The sequence below is a fragment of the Stegodyphus dumicola genome, chromosome 3, assembly GCF_044657685.1.
Source record: "Stegodyphus dumicola isolate Sdum_Otavi_A_Nest chromosome 3, ASM4465768v1".
Lineage (NCBI taxonomy): Eukaryota > Metazoa > Arthropoda > Arachnida > Araneae > Eresidae > Stegodyphus > Stegodyphus dumicola.
Window position 1 is genome coordinate 55,728,531 of NC_140770.1, and position 18,848 is coordinate 55,747,378.

Here is an 18,848-nt window from a genome sequence, read left to right on the forward strand (position 1 = left end):
TGCAAGGAACATGCGTACATACATATAGATTCTTTATTATTTAGTAATAGAGATTACATGCAGTAATTTTAGGGCGTCTTTTGTGCTATGTAATTTATATATAAGTGAAGAAATTTCTGGTGTTAACGAGAAAGTTAAGACAGAAATACAAAGATTACAAAATTAATTGCTGGAACCTTTAGAGTCAGTAAACAATGTCCTGGTTCAGCTTTTGATGACTAACACTCTGGTTCACTTTACTACAAATAATTTCATAGCTCAGTCATATTGGCCTGTAATCAAACACTTACTATATGATGGGAATGTGTTATTATGAAATATATAGAGAATGCAGTATGAAATAATTTTGCAGAGAAATGAGTAGGACTCTGTCCAACACAGTTCACCAGCCACTTTTCTTACAAGAAGTGGCAGATACTCTACAGACAAATAAGTAGATGCTGATGCTTTAGCTAATGCTTTAAAACTGCAATTTGGGAACAAATTTCTCATAGATTTTTCACAGACTGCAGCAGGAGAGAACCTTCAAGAACTGGCAACCGACATACAAAGACCAACTCAGCCGACATTTCTAGATTGCAGTCAGGAAATTAATATTTGATTGATGTTCAATATTTATCTAAAATTTTGTGTAAGGAGGATTTACTTAATATCTGAATTCTTCTTGAGTTATTTAAAGCTATTTATTTTGCTGAACCCTTTTTATAAATTATAATAACTTGTTAATTCTTCTGGAATGATTATTTAAACAGACATACATGAACCTATAGATTGCAGCATTATAATAATGATGATCCAAGACCATCAAAAACAAAAGCTTACACGTTTTTGTCGATGAAATGGTTATTTGTACACCTGAAAGGATTCTATAAAGCAGCTGAGTGTAAAACAATTTCTTCTTCTTCTTAAAAAAAAAAAATAATAATAATAATAATCTCAGTGATGATTAAAAAGTATAATTCATCTTCATCTAATAGTCCAAATTTTTATAAAAATTTGATTAATTGTATATCTGTTAAACAAAATTAGTTGAATTATTTTTTTGTTGGTGGTGCAATTTTAAGTATCAGCAACATAAAAAAGTGCTGCAGATGTAGAAAATAAAGCTGACGACTTATTTAACATTTAACTTGGAACAAGAAACAGCTCTGTTCAAGGAAGGAGAGAAAATTGTTATAATTTGTGCATGAAGCAAAGGATTAATTTACAAATGATTCAAAAAAATTAATAGGATTTTTATTTTCCGTTTGATGGTACAGTCAAAAGTCGTTAATCCGGACTCATCGGGACTTCGGCGATTCCGGATTATGGATCATCAGTTTAAATCTGGTAAGATGGCATGCAGAAATTACAAAATTAAAAATATGAAATGGTAATTTATGAAATAAAGAAAAATTATGATCTAAAGGGTATCAAAATTTACAAAAAGAAAAAGCTTAATATATATTTGTTTACTTTATTAAACATTTCTTTCAATGTAAGTTGCTTCGTTTCATGTGACAATAGTTTCTCTTTAATTCTATTAAACAGACATAATTTCTTGTTTAGTTACAAAGTTCCGCTGTTCAAGTCCTATAATTGCTGTGTCGAGAATACCGATTAATTTGTCAATCGAAATGTTTTCGTTTTCCTCTCTGACACTTTCTTCACTATCAGAAGCGAACTATAATGACGAGAAACTTGATTTAAATCATATCAAAGACGGAGTACATCGAGATGAAATACTACATTTAGTAAGGAATTATAAGCCAAATAAAATAAAAACATCTGCCCTGAAGATAAGGATAGTGCTGACAGATCAACTTCCAATTCATTGCGCGTCGCGGCATTTCCCCCGCCGAGCAGCGTGAAATTGATAAACAGATTTCGGATTTCAAAACATACTTTCGCTTTGTAGATCCTTTTACATATTAGCAAATATATATCGGAAATTCTATTTGACATAATCGAAAGTTCAAGCTTACTTTTATAAAATTGCTCTAACAGTCTGCAAAAAATAATAAGCCGGATCCAATTCGAAGATTAAGGAACAACGCAATCTGCAACATTAACTGAATTAGATAATTTTAGCTTAGCTTATACCGTCCATTATACATTAAACGCGCATGCGTAAACGTATTATGCGCTTACGCACACGCATATTCGAAGCCGTAAAAATCTTACGCACACGCTTAAACGCCTATGTGTCGCATGCGCAGAAAGTTTGTAGCTTTGAGGTCCGGATTATAGATCATTCCGGATTATGGGTGTCCGAATTAACGACTTTTGACTGTATCTGAATTACATTTATTCGTTATTTAAACAGAGATTAAAGTTCAAAGTGACCAAATGCTGAATTTCTTTTAAACACACATGAAAAACAGACTGGTTTCTTTCTGAATGTAGTTAAATTTAAAAAAAAAAAATTATCAGCAGAACTTTTTCAAAATACTTCACAGTAGAAAATTACTTCACACATAATAACTGAAGATGATGACACTGGAGATTTATGGATTACAAGGTAATTTCTTGAAAACAGTTCTTTTTAGATATGCAGAAATTACTTAGAATGATTCGATTCTCTTTACTATTCTAAAATTTTTGTGATATTATCAGCAGCACTATCAAATTTAGAAAGTAGTTTAACATAAAAATTTATACATACATTCACTTTGTGATGGCTTAGAAATGACTCATTGGTTTATTAATATTATCTAAGGAATGTGGAATTGAATTTAAAACTGATACATATGAATTAATTCAAGATTTCAGGAAAGCCTGAAAAATCAATTTTTCCCCATACAGACATGGATACAAATGCCTTAATGTCTAATTAATATTCTTTCATGTTTGTAACATTATTTTCATGTATATTTATGTAATTATGATAATATATAGAAAAAAAGACAATGAACTATTACTTAACTGTCCTGTTGACAAGAAAATTCAGGGTCTCATATGGTCTTATAAACATATATGTTTACAGCTTGAAAGCACCATAAACATGACTTTTTGAGCAAGCAATAAGGTAGAAATCTATTGTCCAAAGACAGTGTTTCCTACTCAAGTGAAATAGATTTCCAGCCTAGAAAGACTCACACTGGCTGATGACTAGCACACATCAAGAAATATAGTGTTCAATTCACTGAGTAGCAATGGAAAAAAGATTAATCTGAAATGGGGATTTAACACAATGTTCTTTGTATCACTGCATTCCTTTCAAGTACACATGATTCAATTCTTTCAGGATTTGCAGACAGATTTCTTTTATATGCAATGGCATATTGTTAATACTATGCAAACACAGTGTCTTAAAAACACCCTTGTTTCTCTAATTAATGTAATAACTTATGCACACAACCAACATCTATCAAACTTATACTGAAGCAAAATTGATAAAACTCGTAACTGTGATTCTGTACACTTCTCGTTAGGCTGCAGTTATTTTCATGAAAAGGACAGCAAGCAGAAATTTAAAATAAAACATACTAATTGTTTTCAGCCTTTCAGTTATAATAGTTCCATAAGGAGGTCTGCCAACTCTGAACTCTCAATGAACAAACACATAGATACAAGCAGCATTTAAATTTGTAAGATTTGCAAGCATATTTCCATATGTGAATTTCATTTATTAGTTATGATTAGAAATAGATTTGTTTTTAGTCAAGTGTTTTTTCCATAATGGTGTTTTCATATTTTTATAACTCGTACAAAACACGTATTTCTTTTTTATCAATATAAATGAATTTAATACTACTAAAAAAGAAATTCAGGATTTGAAAAACATGGCCTGAATCAAGCAAAATGCTGAAAAGCAATTGTAGGAAAATATTTCATACAGTAGGTTTTAGTTGAGCAAACAAATTATGCAGTTTCATGTAACAATGCATACATTGATTATGGATCAAATATATAATACTTCAGTACAGTGAATAAATATTAAAGCAATAACACCAGAATTACTTACAACGAACTGAATAAAAGCACCAACATGAGAGCTGTAAACTACAATTTGTTTACCAAATGCAAATTAATTATAGTAGCAGTTCGCATTTATGAAAACATATATAAGTATGTAATAAACAATCATAAGCAAAGGATAAACACTTTGATGATTCTACTTCAGAATATACTAAGATATTATAAATATTTCAAAACACTGCAAATTCAATGAAAGGGTTAGATTGTTTGATGCACATGAGGGATATTTGTTGTTTGATGCACATGAGGGATATTTGATTAAGGGGAGAAATGTCTCCATTGAGAATTTTCTAAGGGCTTTAACTACCAGTATTTAGTGGTCTTAACTATTCGGCCATCAGTGGAGCTAAACTTAATGAACCATTGAGGAAGGAGTTTCAATAAAAAGCAATTAAAATTTCATTAATTAGACTGCTATAAAGTGCATCAATATTTAAGCATCACAAAATAAATAGCAAATTATTCTGCTCATTTTCTTGCAATGTAAAAGAACTATCAGCAAAACTGAAGAAAATGGATGTCTAAAAATATGTAAATATAAATTATATTTGAGGATGCAGAATTTTTTAACTTCCAAAATTAAAAATGTTGCCAAATAATGGCAGAATGTTTGTCATTCTAGATCATAAAATTATCATAGCTAATAATTTTTCAAATAATCTATACAGATTATGTATCTAATTTTAACTGATGGTGTTTCATCTGATTGTACATAATAAGCTGTATTTTTTAGTAAACCAAGTTGGTATTCAAGAGTGGCATACTTTCCTCTTTGGTGTTTGAATCCATAATGGTGTTGAAATTTTTTTCAAAGAACTGCAATAAATTTACTGGTCTGTTTTGCTGTAAGGTTCTACTGAGACATGATGATAAAAGATGTTCTATCAGATACCAAAGATAAATTACAAAGTAAATTAAATAACACATACATCCAAAATTATAATAATGATTTTTATTTGAATATTTTAACACAGGATAACACTGACAAAAACTGTTTTGATTACTTTTCAGCAAGATGTGTCTTTTACAATTTAAAAAAAAAATCTATAGGTTAAGGAACAAAACATAAATGGACCAGCCTAGAATAAATGGTGAAGTTTCTGTAGCAATTATCAATTACCAGTTATGTAGCAATTATTATTAGGTTTTTTTAAAATATTAATTTAATAAAGGATCTATTACAGAAAAAAAATAATTCTTAAATTGGTTCAAATTAATGTAACATACATGATAAATATAAAAATTTGTGCCAGCATCTAAACAGTCTTAACATCTACACATATACACTGAAAATACATATTCTGGAAAACAGACTGCACGCAAATATGAAACATAAGTACAGAGCCTTTCTTATTAAATATTTTATACACAAATGAATGCTAAAACACAAAAGACTATTTTTTTAGTTTAGTTCAAATTTTATCTCTGTACACTTTTTAAATTTAATAAGCATTAAATTTAAAAATCACTTATTCATATACTCAGACATATGATATAAATTACAATATAATTAGTAACAATAATTTTATACACGTATGTATAAATTCAAAAACAATAATTATAATACAATATATTACATAGCAGACACAACTAGTCAGTTTATAATCATCGTAATCCAGTTACAACATACAAATATTAATATGCACTTAATGATTATACATGCACATATTTTTTAGCATAAAATTTCAAGAAAAATCATAATGACTACCTAAAAATAATCTTTTAGAGATATAATATTTTTGTGAAATACATAATGCGCGAAAGATTTTATTCATTACATATTCTACTGTATTTTATGATGAACTAAGGAAATAACATTCTTATAAATAATCTGATACACTGAAATAATATTCTTATAAATAAACACTGACAGAGGATATTATTTATTTGCGACCCATAATTAACGAATGGAATAAAATTTAAATTCAAGTTTTTTTACCAGCTGATGCACGAAAAAGTTGTTCAATTTCATTTAGTGTAATTCTAGCTATTTTTAAAATGAGAGCCTGAAAGGCATATTCCAATAAAAGAGCACCAAAGCCTTTATAAAGTCCCGCTGCTCCTTCTTCAGCCACAATTGTATGAAAGCAATCCACTACACCTTCATACTTTGTTATTACTGGAAGCACAGAAGTTCCAGAATCTAAATTATCAATTATAGTTCTTGTTCCTTGAAGATACAACCTAAAGAAGAAAATAAAATCTTACATCATGTAAATTTTCCTTTTAAAATAATTAACACACAGTTCAATTTACAAACAATTTATAGGTTTAAATTCAGAAAGTTCGAGTTCTTGTGTAAATCCTTTGCTAACTTTGTTGTAATGTGCAAGTCCTTTGTACTTTTTGTTTACTTCTCTGCTTAATTCAAATGGGGGTTGAAATGTCTTGCATGTCATAATCATGCTTTGACATACACCAGTCTTTCTGTTTCTGAGAATTACAATCTCATGTGATTTTGCTTGAATTTAGTCAAAAGGGTTGTAAATAAGATAAAATTTAACGACTGCTGGAAAAATGCCATCTGCTTTCAATAAACTAATTGTTGGATATCAAATTATTTCATCAATTGACAATATCCTTTAATGAGAAACCTTTAAGGGAACTTAAGTCTAAATCTTACATTATTATTATTATTATTATTATTATTTTTATTTTTCAAAAATTCTTGCTCAGCCTTAGAAACCTCCTAGAAGATCAAATGATGTGAAAGAAGAAAATAATATGCAGTAATTTCTGCCATAAAGTGTGTTACATAATTAAACTTGCTTATTATTTTAGGCCATTTTGCTGACACTTTTGTGGTTACCTTTTTAAACTGTACACATTTTCTATTATTTTAAAATATTTTCGTGTTTGCACACAATTATTTGCAATTTCAGTTTTTTTCTCAGTACATTTAATTAGAATTTGAAATTTTGTTTTTAAAAGATAAAATGTATTACTGATTACAATAATACTGAAATATTTAAACGGATATAAAACTCATAATGTTAAGATGAATAATTGCTAACATTAATTAATAATTCTGCAATGAACTCTCTTTAACACAGCAATCTATGGTTCCAAATGATTTTGGTTTCCTGTGAAGGTAGATTACATGAAAAATATAGTTATGTTGACTTCATAATACAACAAAGGGTCATATAACTAATTTATTTTACTAAATACTGATAATTATAGCAGTTAAAAATATATCATTAATGGAAACTTAGACAAGATGTTATTTAGCACACACAAAGGTTTTGAAAAAGTGATTACAGATTTTTCCTTTCCATACTTGTTGAATCTAGACATCATATATACTGAACAAAGTCCAAGATTTGTAACTGTTAGGACTTGGTGGTTCCTGATTTGCGATTTTTCCATATATTAGATCATCAGTTTAAATCTAGTAACATGAAATGTAAAAACCATACTATTAAAAACAATATATTTCTGCCGCCTTCTTATCATGCCTTCGTGGTATAGGGGTCAGCACACTCAGCGCGTATTTGAGAAGTCCGAGGTTCGAGTCCTGGCGAGGGCATTGCTCGTTTTTCCTCTTTCATGCTTCCAAGAAATCCTAATGTCTCCACAGTGGTGCCTGAACTAAAAATAAAAGGTGGTGGATGATAATTCTTCACCAACAGGATTTGGCAATTAGGTCTTCTAATCCCCAGACACTCTTTAAAAGGGGGAGTATATAATCTATTTCTCCTGCCTTCTTAGAATGCCTTCGTGGTGTAGTGGTCAGTAAGTTCGGCGTGTATTTTAGAGGTTCGAGGTTCGAGTCCTGGTAAGGCATTTCATATTTTTCATCCTCCTGCTTTCGAAAAAATCTAATGTTTCTACAACAAGAAAAATGATTTAAGAGATAATGAAGCCTTTATGACCTTAAATGAAGTAAAAAAAAAAAAAAAAAAAAAAACTGAATATTTATTTGCATGTTTTCTTAAACATTTCTTTCAATGTAAATTATTTAATTTTTTGTGCTAATACTTTGTCTTTAATGCTATAGATACACATAATTCCTTGTTCAATTACAAAGTTCCATTGCTCAATTCCTGAAATTGCCACATCAAGAATTCCCACTAAATTGTTAATCAAAAGTTTCTTGTTCTCAGCAGTCTCTCTCTTACTTTCTTCACAAGTGGTAGCAATATTTCCTGGATTTAGAACCACACTAGAGATTTCGCTATCCGTTAGTTGATTAATGTTAGGAGCATTGCCACCATAATGGTAAAACATTTGTTATATCATCTTCATTTATTAACACGTCTTCACATTTCTTCACAAATTCCATTAATTAGAAAATTTTACTTTCTGTTTTCAATATCTGAAAACCTTTAACTTTACGGCTATCATAATATAGCTTAGCTAGCACCTGCTACACACTATTGGCAAAGTATCATGAGATCGGTGACTAAAAACATGTTCCACTAAATTTTACCTTGCCTGAATTTTATTACCATCAGGTTTTACCTGATGACGTTAAGCCTGAATTTTATTAGTATTATAATTACAAACTATTTTCCATACATGCTTAAGGGTGCATCGCAAATAAATAAATTCTCACATATATTTAAGGTTATTCCAAAGTTGGTGTGCTAGATATTTTGTGGCCTTGTGCAGTCTCTGAGAGTCCAAAATTCTGCTGCCAAGTGATTCCCTAAATTCTAAAAATTTTGCCACCCTTAAATTTTGTTGTTCAGTGCTTCTCTAAATTCTAAAAATTTTGCTTCATTCTGCAACATGACAATGCTCTACCACACTGGCATAAAGTTGTATGCCAGAACCTGAACGATAGTCTACAACATCGCTGGTCTCGTTGTGCTGGGTTAAGTAATATACCACTGCTTTTTTGGCCACTGAGATCTCCAGTGATTTTTTTCGTATGAGGTCTTGTTAAAGAAAATGTTTTGGTGCCTACATTTCCCCAGGACTTACAGCAGCTGAAGTAATGGATGACTGAAGTGTTTTAATCACTAACAAAAGATATTTTATCACGAGTGTGACAGGAATTGGAATACCGTATAGATATTTGTGTCACCGGAGAGGTACACATAGAACATTTATAGAAACTTATATAATTATAATTTCTATGTAAATTTGATTAACCAAAATAAGGTAATTACAATGTTCAGAGGTAAACTTTCTTTTTGTAATATTCAATATGAAACACCTGGCATTACTCATTCAAAATTATTAAATTAACAATTAAATTATTAGCTAATGAAACCATTTATAAGTAATGAACTTATTTAAATAAAAATTAAAAAATGAATGATAAAATTAATAAGATGCTGGAAGGAATATGATCCAGGGCAGGCTTTATTCCATGCAAGATTTTAAGTCTAAATGAAATACACATAAATATTAAAATAATAATAATAACTTAATACCTATGAAGTAATGTTTCGCCAGGATAAAGCATTATACTAGCAACAAGAGAACCAAAATGTACTGTAGATAAATTGTCCAGATAATTTACAGCAGAACTTTGGTTGGCTTGAGAATTCTGAGGAGAAGAAAAAACGTATTGTTAAATCTATAATCTAATATGCTAAAGAAAAGAAAAATCATTATTCAATATATTAAATTGTATATTTGGTAAGAATAACCATTGAAATACGTGATACTTTCTGCTTGAAGGTTAATAACAGTTCAAATAATAATCAACAGAAACTGTGAACAAATATATATAAACGTACAGATTTTTTCCTGACATTTCAATATACCATTGTTCATTTTTCAGTTCTTTTCCTGGGAAAACTATATTACTATAAAAGTGTAATAATTCCTAAGAGCATGGAGTAAGTTACTGCAACATATTCATAGCAACTGCATTAAATAAGTACTAAAAGATAAAAATTTGTTCCTTCTTATGAATGTAATTACTGCAATGAATACAACATATAACCAATATGATAGAGCCTGGTTATAGTTTTATAAATTTTGTATTTAGTTAGATATATTTAATATGTTAATAAATAGAATCATAATTAAAATTGTTTTATTTTCCCATGCTATGTACAGTGTGATAAATTTTAAGAGAAAGCTATGCCAAAAAAGTAAAAATATAAGAGCATGTGCATTTAACACTGAATAAAAGTTTATCTCGATAATTTATATTTCATTTGAATAAATGTAATTGACTACTATATTAACTGTAACCGTAATTCTACTCTTTTACTTTCCAGAAAACTCAAGAAGCAGAAATTACTAGAATCTCTTGCTACCAATTTAAAGCTATAAAAAGCCAGACAGAAAATCTCAGTTCAGTTGCTGTTTAGTTAGCTGCTGTTGCTATTTTTGTGAGTTCAGATCAGATTAGCTTTCTCTGCACTGAAGATTGCATTCTATTTAACGTTTTAATAGTTTAAAGGATAACTACCGATTACATTGTGAGATACTGTGATATTGTACAAATATCTCTGAGGAAAAATCCAGAGCTCTTTTATATTTCTTTTGATAAGAATAAATTTTATTAACATTTTATCAGACTTGTGCATTCAATCTATTACAAACCTGTACACACACAACAATATTTTCCCTAAATGAACTTATTTTTAAAATAATTAAAAAACATAGTGATCTAGTCTTTCTATAAGTTGTCTAATTCTTAAGTACAGTGTTAATTTTCAGAATTTCAATTTCACACAAAAGGTAATATAATTCATGCGATATTTATGGAAAATGACAAGAAAGTTGCAGAGTTAAATCCTAGAGAGCAATCATTTCAAACAAGCTTGTTAAATAATTCTACATTATAAACATAAATCACAATTTAACAAACCGAAATTAAACAAATTTTTAAATATTTTCTGAATTTGTTTGGATCATCAACAAAAGCTAAACAAAAAATCTCGATTTGATGAATATATTATCCTAATTTTAAAAAATGCCAAAAAAGTTCCCAAAGTTTACACTTAAGAATCTTATTTTTTTTTTTAAATAAGCCAATAATTAATAGTCAGATCAGTTTTGTCTGATATTATTATATTATAGTGACATCAAAACTATTAGGAATTGCTATAAAAATATTTTTCTTATAAGGTGTGATTAAAGCCATCCACTCGTATCACAGAGAACAACAGCAAAGAAGATTTTATTATTAGGAGAAGTCCTGTTTCACAGATATGCTAATTTTCAGATTATTCATGAAATTCAATTTACTGGCCCAATGTGGTGATAAAGAAGTGAGTAATCAGTCCAGTTGAACAATAAGGTGGAAACAAAACAAATCACGCAGTATTGTATACTATTACAGTGTCTTTTAATTTAAGAAATAATTGTGATTTTATGAATTTTATAATCAGCTCCAGGCACTCTATTATTCAGATTAGACTGTAAATCAAACTTACATTTTACAAATGACAAAAAAGATAACTATAATCTGAGGTCGCTTAAAAATATAAAATATAATGCAATGAGATCATACGAACTATTTTAATGTTATTATCATTTTATGACATATCTCATAAGGAAGTAAAATAGCTGGCACTTATAGACACTTCAAATATTAATTAATTCTTTATTATTAAACTCTAAGCACCATCACATAAATTCAAAGAAGTCACTGTTAATTCATGTTAAATAAATTACAACCATATTTCAATCACTTGCTTTTAAAAGAAACAAATATTGTTAATAGACTACAGTAGCTTTCAAATTCAATAAAACATAATTATAGTTCATATTGCTAAAAATTAACAAATATTTTGAAATATATATAATGTAATTAATGACTTCACTTTTATTGAAAGCACATGAATTCACCAACCTGTTTATGCTGATTTAACAATTTCATTGAATGAAACCACTGAAAGACAGATCGAACTAATGAAGAAAGAACATAGAAAGAAACTCCATATAAAGCCGTAGGTCCTACCAGCTGCCACATTGGAAGCAAACGTGTGGAATGTGGTGTTCCTACTCTGAACAGGCGACAAAACCCTTCCTTTATGCAGTCAAGAACACCAGGTTTTTCACTCGCAATGTCACTCTGAAAATATTTTACACATTTACATATCTTAAATCTCAAAATAACACACACAAAAAGATGCTCCGAAGTGGATACCATTATCAATATATATGATAAAATCAAACTCAGAAGTAATGACCAGCAAGAATTTTGATGTTGTAGAATACTGACACAATGAATAAAAAATTTGGCAGTCAAGGTATATTTAATTTAACTTTTACTTCAGTAAACATGTGGCCACAATCAATTTGCACATTAATTGTGCCTATTCCAAAAGGTATACATTTTAGATAAATTTGCAGGAAGAAAGAAGGAGCAAACAGACTGCAGTCAAGCTAGGCCAAAGCATAGAAAGAAAGTGCATTATGTTCGGGGTGAAATCTTAATTCAGACCGAGTTAGTTTTGGTTCTCAATGACTTTTATTGGATAGTTAATATTGCTGTAAAATTACTATTGGCTGTTTGAGTTTTAGTTTCATTTACATCATCAGAATTACGTAAGAATCATATGACATCAATTAGTCTTGAAATGACGCAGTGCAAATAGAGGTTACTATTTTTAGAATACAGAAGGGAATTTAAACTGCTAATTTAATCTTTTACATAGCCTTTATTTTTCTTACATATACATTATTTTCTTAAAATTTAGTACAAGACCATGCCGATGCTTAATTATAAGCCATCACTTATATTATTAGTATTAACCAATTATTCAATGGGGATAAATATTAACTAATAATTTTTATTAATAAATTAATATTAATTATATTAACTGTCATTTTTCATCATACACAAAGTGATACTAAGCATAAAAATAATAAATGAAATTTAAAATTGCAACTGTTTGTAAATTATAAAATTTTAAACATATTACACAGACGATGATAAATTTCAAATAGCATAATGAAATGGAATTCTAGCTACCTGCTTGGTTTGTTTAAAAATAATGGCAAAATTCAGAGTTATGTAATGAATTATCATTCTTGAACAACCACAAGTAAAGTACAATGGTGCTCAAAAACATGTTTGTATACAAGGTTCCATTAACGTAGAGAGGTCTAAAACTGAGCTTGAAAAAAAAAAAGAAAAAAAAAAGAAAGAAAGAAAGAAAGAGAGAGGTCAGGAGGGGTTTAGTACTCTTTAATACACGACTACATACTAAATATAATGCAGTTTATGAGTCCTCGTGGCAGTTGGTTCCGCTTCTGCAGCCATGCTGTTTTCAGGTCCTGGGAGGAAAGGCAAATTGCTTTCCCAAAAATGTTTGAGACATGTTCTATAAAGTTTAGGTCAGGATATGGCTGGACAATTATCAAATTCAGAAAACAAATTAGTTCTATATGAATAAGCACTGTCATTCATAAAAATGAACTGTACTTCCTGTAGTAGTGAACCTTATGTATAATTATGCATGAATACCATGACTGTTAGTATGGTATAATTTTATGTATTATGGCAACCTATGTTCATATCAAATTTCATTAAAATCTGTCCATCAGTTCTGGAGATAATCAACGAAATGTGGAAATTATCTTAACTAGAGAACTAGAGAAATTTTTGAAAAATCTGATACTTATACACTTTCTTATTGATCATGTTCAATAAACAAACATCATTAAACCATCAAAAGGGAAGTTTAGCTTTCATATAGAGGGATATAAGCTAATTAATATTTCTTTATTTTTTACACTTTGGAAAAATGATTAAAATTTACAGTCTGCCTTCTATGGAAGAATACCTAATGGAGTATTAAAGTTATGATACTTGCCATAAAAAAAGTTGTGTATTAATGGGCAGAACCTGAGGTTTTATTTGAAAATGAATAAACAATGGTGGTAAGTTGAACTCACATTTATTATAGTTTTTAATATGCTATATTCAAAGCTGTATCTGTTATTAGTTAAGTAAATAAAGATCACTTTCTTCCTTTTGCTGGAATGATTGGCGAGATTTCTGCCATTTTCATGAAAAGTATGTTAAGTTCCAATATGACCCATGCACAATCTCTAACAAGGATTTGGAACTTTGAAGCATTCAATACATTTTAACAAAACAAATCTATTTCACATTAAGAATGTGATTCTTTAAGTCACCCCAAATTCAAAACTGCAAAAGTCTTAAAATGGGTAAAATATGGATGAGATTACAAACCTGCACTGTTTCAACAAGACTTGCACAATAAAATGGTGTTAGAAATCCATATGTAATGCTATAATAAAAAATGACCAAGTAAAGAAAATGTATTGATAGTACTTTAGAATAACAACAAAAATATAACTTTGAATTAAAGGAACAAACAATATGATATGCAAATTAGAAACCTGTACTTAAAATTGCATAAATAATTTTTAACTTAATTATTTCAAATGTAATACAATTTTATACATGAATTTAAAAAAGTTGATGTGTACACTACATGACTTTCCTGTACGGAATATTAAATTATATGCATTTTTTTCTGCATATCATTTAAACTTATTGAATTGAATTACATCTACTTCGTTGATAGTGCATAAACCACTTTAAAATTCACTATATATATTTATCATAGCGACACTCTGAGTGCTAGGTTCACTTAACAGCATTACATCTCATTCATTTTATAACACAGAATGCACAAAAATCATATCATCTGAAGAATTATTTAATTGTCGCCACATGTTCTATCGAAATAATATAATAAATCTAAAATGATGTATAAAAGAAATTAAACAAACAAAAACAAACAGTTTTCACAGATGATTCAATCAGAGATGCAGCTAGAGATTTTAGCGCCCGGGGATGACTGAAGATCTTGCGCCCCTTTCTGTGTGCCAAGAATGAAAGATGTTTCATTCTAAAATTTCATAACATCATTTTGGTGCCCCCCCAAATGCTGCGCCTGAGAAAAGATGTCCCTCCTTGCCCCACCCTAGCGACGCCAATGGATTCAGTGCTAATTCTCATGTGCTACTCGTAAGCATTCTCCTCTGCCTTAAACAGACTGGCGACAATATTTGCTGCGACTATGAAACACTTATTTCTTTGAATTTTATTAGAGATATATTTCTCATTCAATTAATTCAGTTCTCACTTCGCGACAAGACAAAAATACATAAAAACTCAAAATATCTTCATAAAAAATTGAAAGATATCTATATCTATATATATATATATATAAGTACAATTAAAACAATTTAAAAAGTTTACAATTAAAATTACAGTTTCTATGCAAAAACAAGCAATTTGGCTAGCAGGCAAGAAGGCAGACATTTTACTGCACAAAACTAAAAGTTTCCTTCTGGTCCCACTCGGCAAAAAAACACTGAAGGCGCAGAAAGAATTAATTCATTATTCTTCTAAGTTTCAAACGTAAACAAATATGACTGTTATGCTAAAAAAAATTAAGCTTAGCCGCACTTAAACAACTTTTAAATTGTTGATAATTCTACAACTATTGCATGCATATTAACTAAAGGCATAAAAACCTTAACCAGAAGATAAAAACAATATAATTCAATCATTTTTAAAGCAAAAAATGCACAATTTACCGACATATAAGAATAAAAAGAAACTGAGCTCACTGAGCCAAGTTACAGAATGGGTGTGTTTATGTATACATAATATATATATATTTATATAATTTTGGCACGGTCAATTGCAACCAAAAAGATAGGGGCACCACTACATATTATAGCAATCCTATATTCAAAATTTCAATGTTCTCAGACTACTCGTTTTTGAGTTATGTGAGATATATACATAGGTACATAGAGATGCCGTGAAAAAAATCTTTTCTGAATCCACTTTAAATCAGTTTTATAATTCGTTTGGGGAAAAGAGTCCTTAATTTTGTCCTTACATGCAGAGAAAAACATCATTAAATTGCATTTTAAAGTGGTCAAAATGGATATTTTTGTTGAAGTATGGTACCCGGAATTTTTCATGATTACAATACTTACTTTACTTCTTACAAGGAAGTAAAAATGAATACTTTCTGATTATCTGCAACTCTCTTAGGAAAAAAAAGTCGGCAACTTGACAGCAACTAATTTTTTACCAAGCTAATATATAAAAAGTAAGAATAATTATGAAAATGGTGTCTAACTAAGAATTCCATTTAGATTTTATATTACGTCCATAGGGGCCTTTTTTTTTTTTTTTTTTTTTTTTGAATGTTTTTTGTGTTACCTTTATTTATTAAATATCATGTTCTTCTCACTTAAACCATAAAATTCAATCCAATAGCAATATCGCAAAATAATTTTAAAATGAGCATAATTTGACATTTTCCAACACACAGTCTCGTGCGCTGGAGATAAAAATGTTCCACCGCCCCGTACAGAGGTGCCATTGCTCGCTTTGAAATCGTTGAGTTTCTTAATCAAAAATTCGTTAAAGTGTTACAAAATATGAAATCGATAATAAAACAAATTCCAAATTAGGGCTTCCAGATGCCAATAACTGGTGGAGGATTACATTATTTAAAATTGGATGGCTCTTCGTACCGTTGTTTTATTATAAATAATAATTCTTCATTATTTAATTTCTTTAACTATAACACTGGGGGAAAATATTTGTTGGCAACAATTTGAAAAGCGAACCAATATTTATAGCGAATCAACACAAAATGCCAAAACAAAATTAATAGCCCAAAGAAAAAAAGCAAGACGTCTATTATAAAACATTACTTTCTGAAGAAATTCGTACATAATTTTTTTTGCACTGTTGTTTTTACCATGTACACTCCAATTTCGTTTCATTTTTAAAAACATCCGAAAATTGCAAAATTCAGCATCAGCATTTTGATGCACAAAATTCAATTGATTTGCATTCTCTACTGTTGGCAAGATGCCACATTTTTAAATAAATGCAACACTTTCCTTTTCATCAGCTAATAAATTCAACAATTCCATTACAATTCCTTACAAGGGGCAAGGACTTTAATGATCACTGAATTTGAAAATGGAAATTTACATTAATCTTCTAAGCGGGTGAACATACTTGGGTTGCCATAGAAATACATCTTGATGACATCATGGGTTGCCTATTTTGGCAACATACTGTGATGCCTTGTGAATACTTTTCAGGAGTATGCAGATAATCAAAAAGAGCTAAAAAAATGTTTACTGCATTTTGGCAACACCATTTTTGCATTTGAAACAAACTGAAAGTAAAAATTACATTATAAACAGTAAATTTTCATCTAGAAAGAAAGGACAGATGCATGAGCAGATTTTTCTGGTGCACAAGTCAGATACACTAAACATAAAATTCCACATTTTAAATTTTCAATAAAAAAATTTAAATAATAATGCATGTAACATCATTATAATACATTATTTACGGCTATCTGAAACAGGTTTTCAACCTGTTTTGCCCCATGCACCCCTTTCCTTACAGCTAGAAGATCGTTATCCACTGTTTCCAAAGCTAAAAAAATACATACCGTATTTGACGGCATATAAGACACACTTTGTTTCCTAAATTTGGTTTCAAAAAAGTTACCTGCGTCTTATATGTGAAGGACACAGGTTAACTTTCAATACTGAATGCTATTTTTAGCCCGGATAAAGATCTAGACACACATAACTTTTTTTACACCTACATGTGTGTGGCCTTCTAAATAAGGGTGCGTCTTATATGCCGTCAAATACGGTATACATTTATTTAGGTTTAGATTATTTTTCAGCATGTTTTATGCATTAAACATCAAAAGGTAGAGAAATACCAAAACTTGAATAAAAGAATTTTTTTATATTCATAAACTAAAACTAATAAGTATAGTTTTTTAGAATCATAAATTAAAACTAAATACTTGACAGCTAAAAAAAAGCTAACACCATTTCTTCTGTGATTGAGAACGCCTGGTCTAAAAGGTTAAAATCATGACAGTGAAGAAAAATGATGTGCATGATAATAAAACTTAGAAACAATGAGAATAATCAAAACATTAAAATATACTAGGTATTTCAGAGAGCAAAATCACTTTAAAAAAGAAAACATAACAGTTGTAAGAAATTTTTATTTTAGGAAAAAAATCTACTAAAACACTTACAGTTTCAATAACAGATGTTGAGCTAATTGTTTCAAAGAGTTGTTTGAAGATACTTCCCTAAAAAGTATTAAAAAGCACATATGAATGGCTGAAAAAAACCATTTTAATCAAATAATGCACAAATTTTAAAAATAAATATCACTAGAAAGAATTTTAGTTTTATAAGAGCTATATTAAACAGAATACGTATTACATCATACAGAATACACTACAAAATAATAAAAGTTGAAACAGCTATGATAATACATAAATATAATAAATACTAACCAAAAAATAATTATCACATTTAAAACCTATCTTAATGTTTCACCAATAATAGAAACAATTTTAATTTTTCTATATTACCGAGGAAAAGGTGTTAACTCAGCGATGAACGTTTCCAGAGCCACAGAACATCCACGCAGTATGAAAATACCACTACACCCTTTCCACAGACATTTTAGACCCTAAATAAAATTGACAATTTTAAAACAATTCATGAAAATTAAAAAGCAAGAAAATACATTTAAAACAAATATACAGAAAAGCAACTATTGGGTTGTTCGGAAAGTAATTTCGTTTTTTTTTTTTTTTTTGGGAACATGAAAGACAATTTTCATATAATGAATAAATATTTTATTAAATTATATATTGGCCATTCTGGTCCAACACCTTTTGCCATCTTTCTGGCAGTAACATGAATGATTCCCCGCTCATAAAAGTTTTGGTCCTTGCTGGCAAAAAACTGATTCATGTGGTTTTTGACATCTTCATTTGAGGTAAAGGTTTTCCCATCCAAAAAATTTTACAGGGACCGGAACAAATAATAATCGGAAGGCGCCAGATCTGGAGAATATGGTGGGTTTTGCAGTATGTCCCATTCAAGCTGTAAAAGTTTTTGGCGAG

At 29.4% G+C, this 18,848-nt stretch overlaps 1 protein-coding gene across 2 annotated transcripts in view; it reads right to left on the minus strand.

The window, feature by feature from the left end:
* Positions 1 to 4,894: 4,894 nt before the first annotated feature.
* LOC118187258 (mitochondrial outer membrane protein SLC25A46-like) overlaps positions 4,895 to 18,848 on the minus strand; it is a 42,359-nt gene continuing 28,405 nt past the window's right edge. For both annotated transcript variants that reach the window (XM_085812903.1, XM_035357441.2), the window contains exons 6-11: positions 18,309 to 18,409; positions 17,964 to 18,020; positions 14,078 to 14,135; positions 11,726 to 11,947; positions 9,345 to 9,460; positions 4,895 to 6,144 (exon numbers count right to left, since the gene is read on the minus strand). In XM_085812903.1, the coding sequence (XP_085669029.1) occupies positions 5,886 to 6,144; positions 9,345 to 9,460; positions 11,726 to 11,947; positions 14,078 to 14,135; positions 17,964 to 18,020; positions 18,309 to 18,409 (813 nt within the window). In that variant the 3' untranslated portion in view covers positions 4,895 to 5,885. The remainder of the gene's footprint in view (positions 6,145 to 9,344; positions 9,461 to 11,725; positions 11,948 to 14,077; positions 14,136 to 17,963; positions 18,021 to 18,308; positions 18,410 to 18,848) is intronic.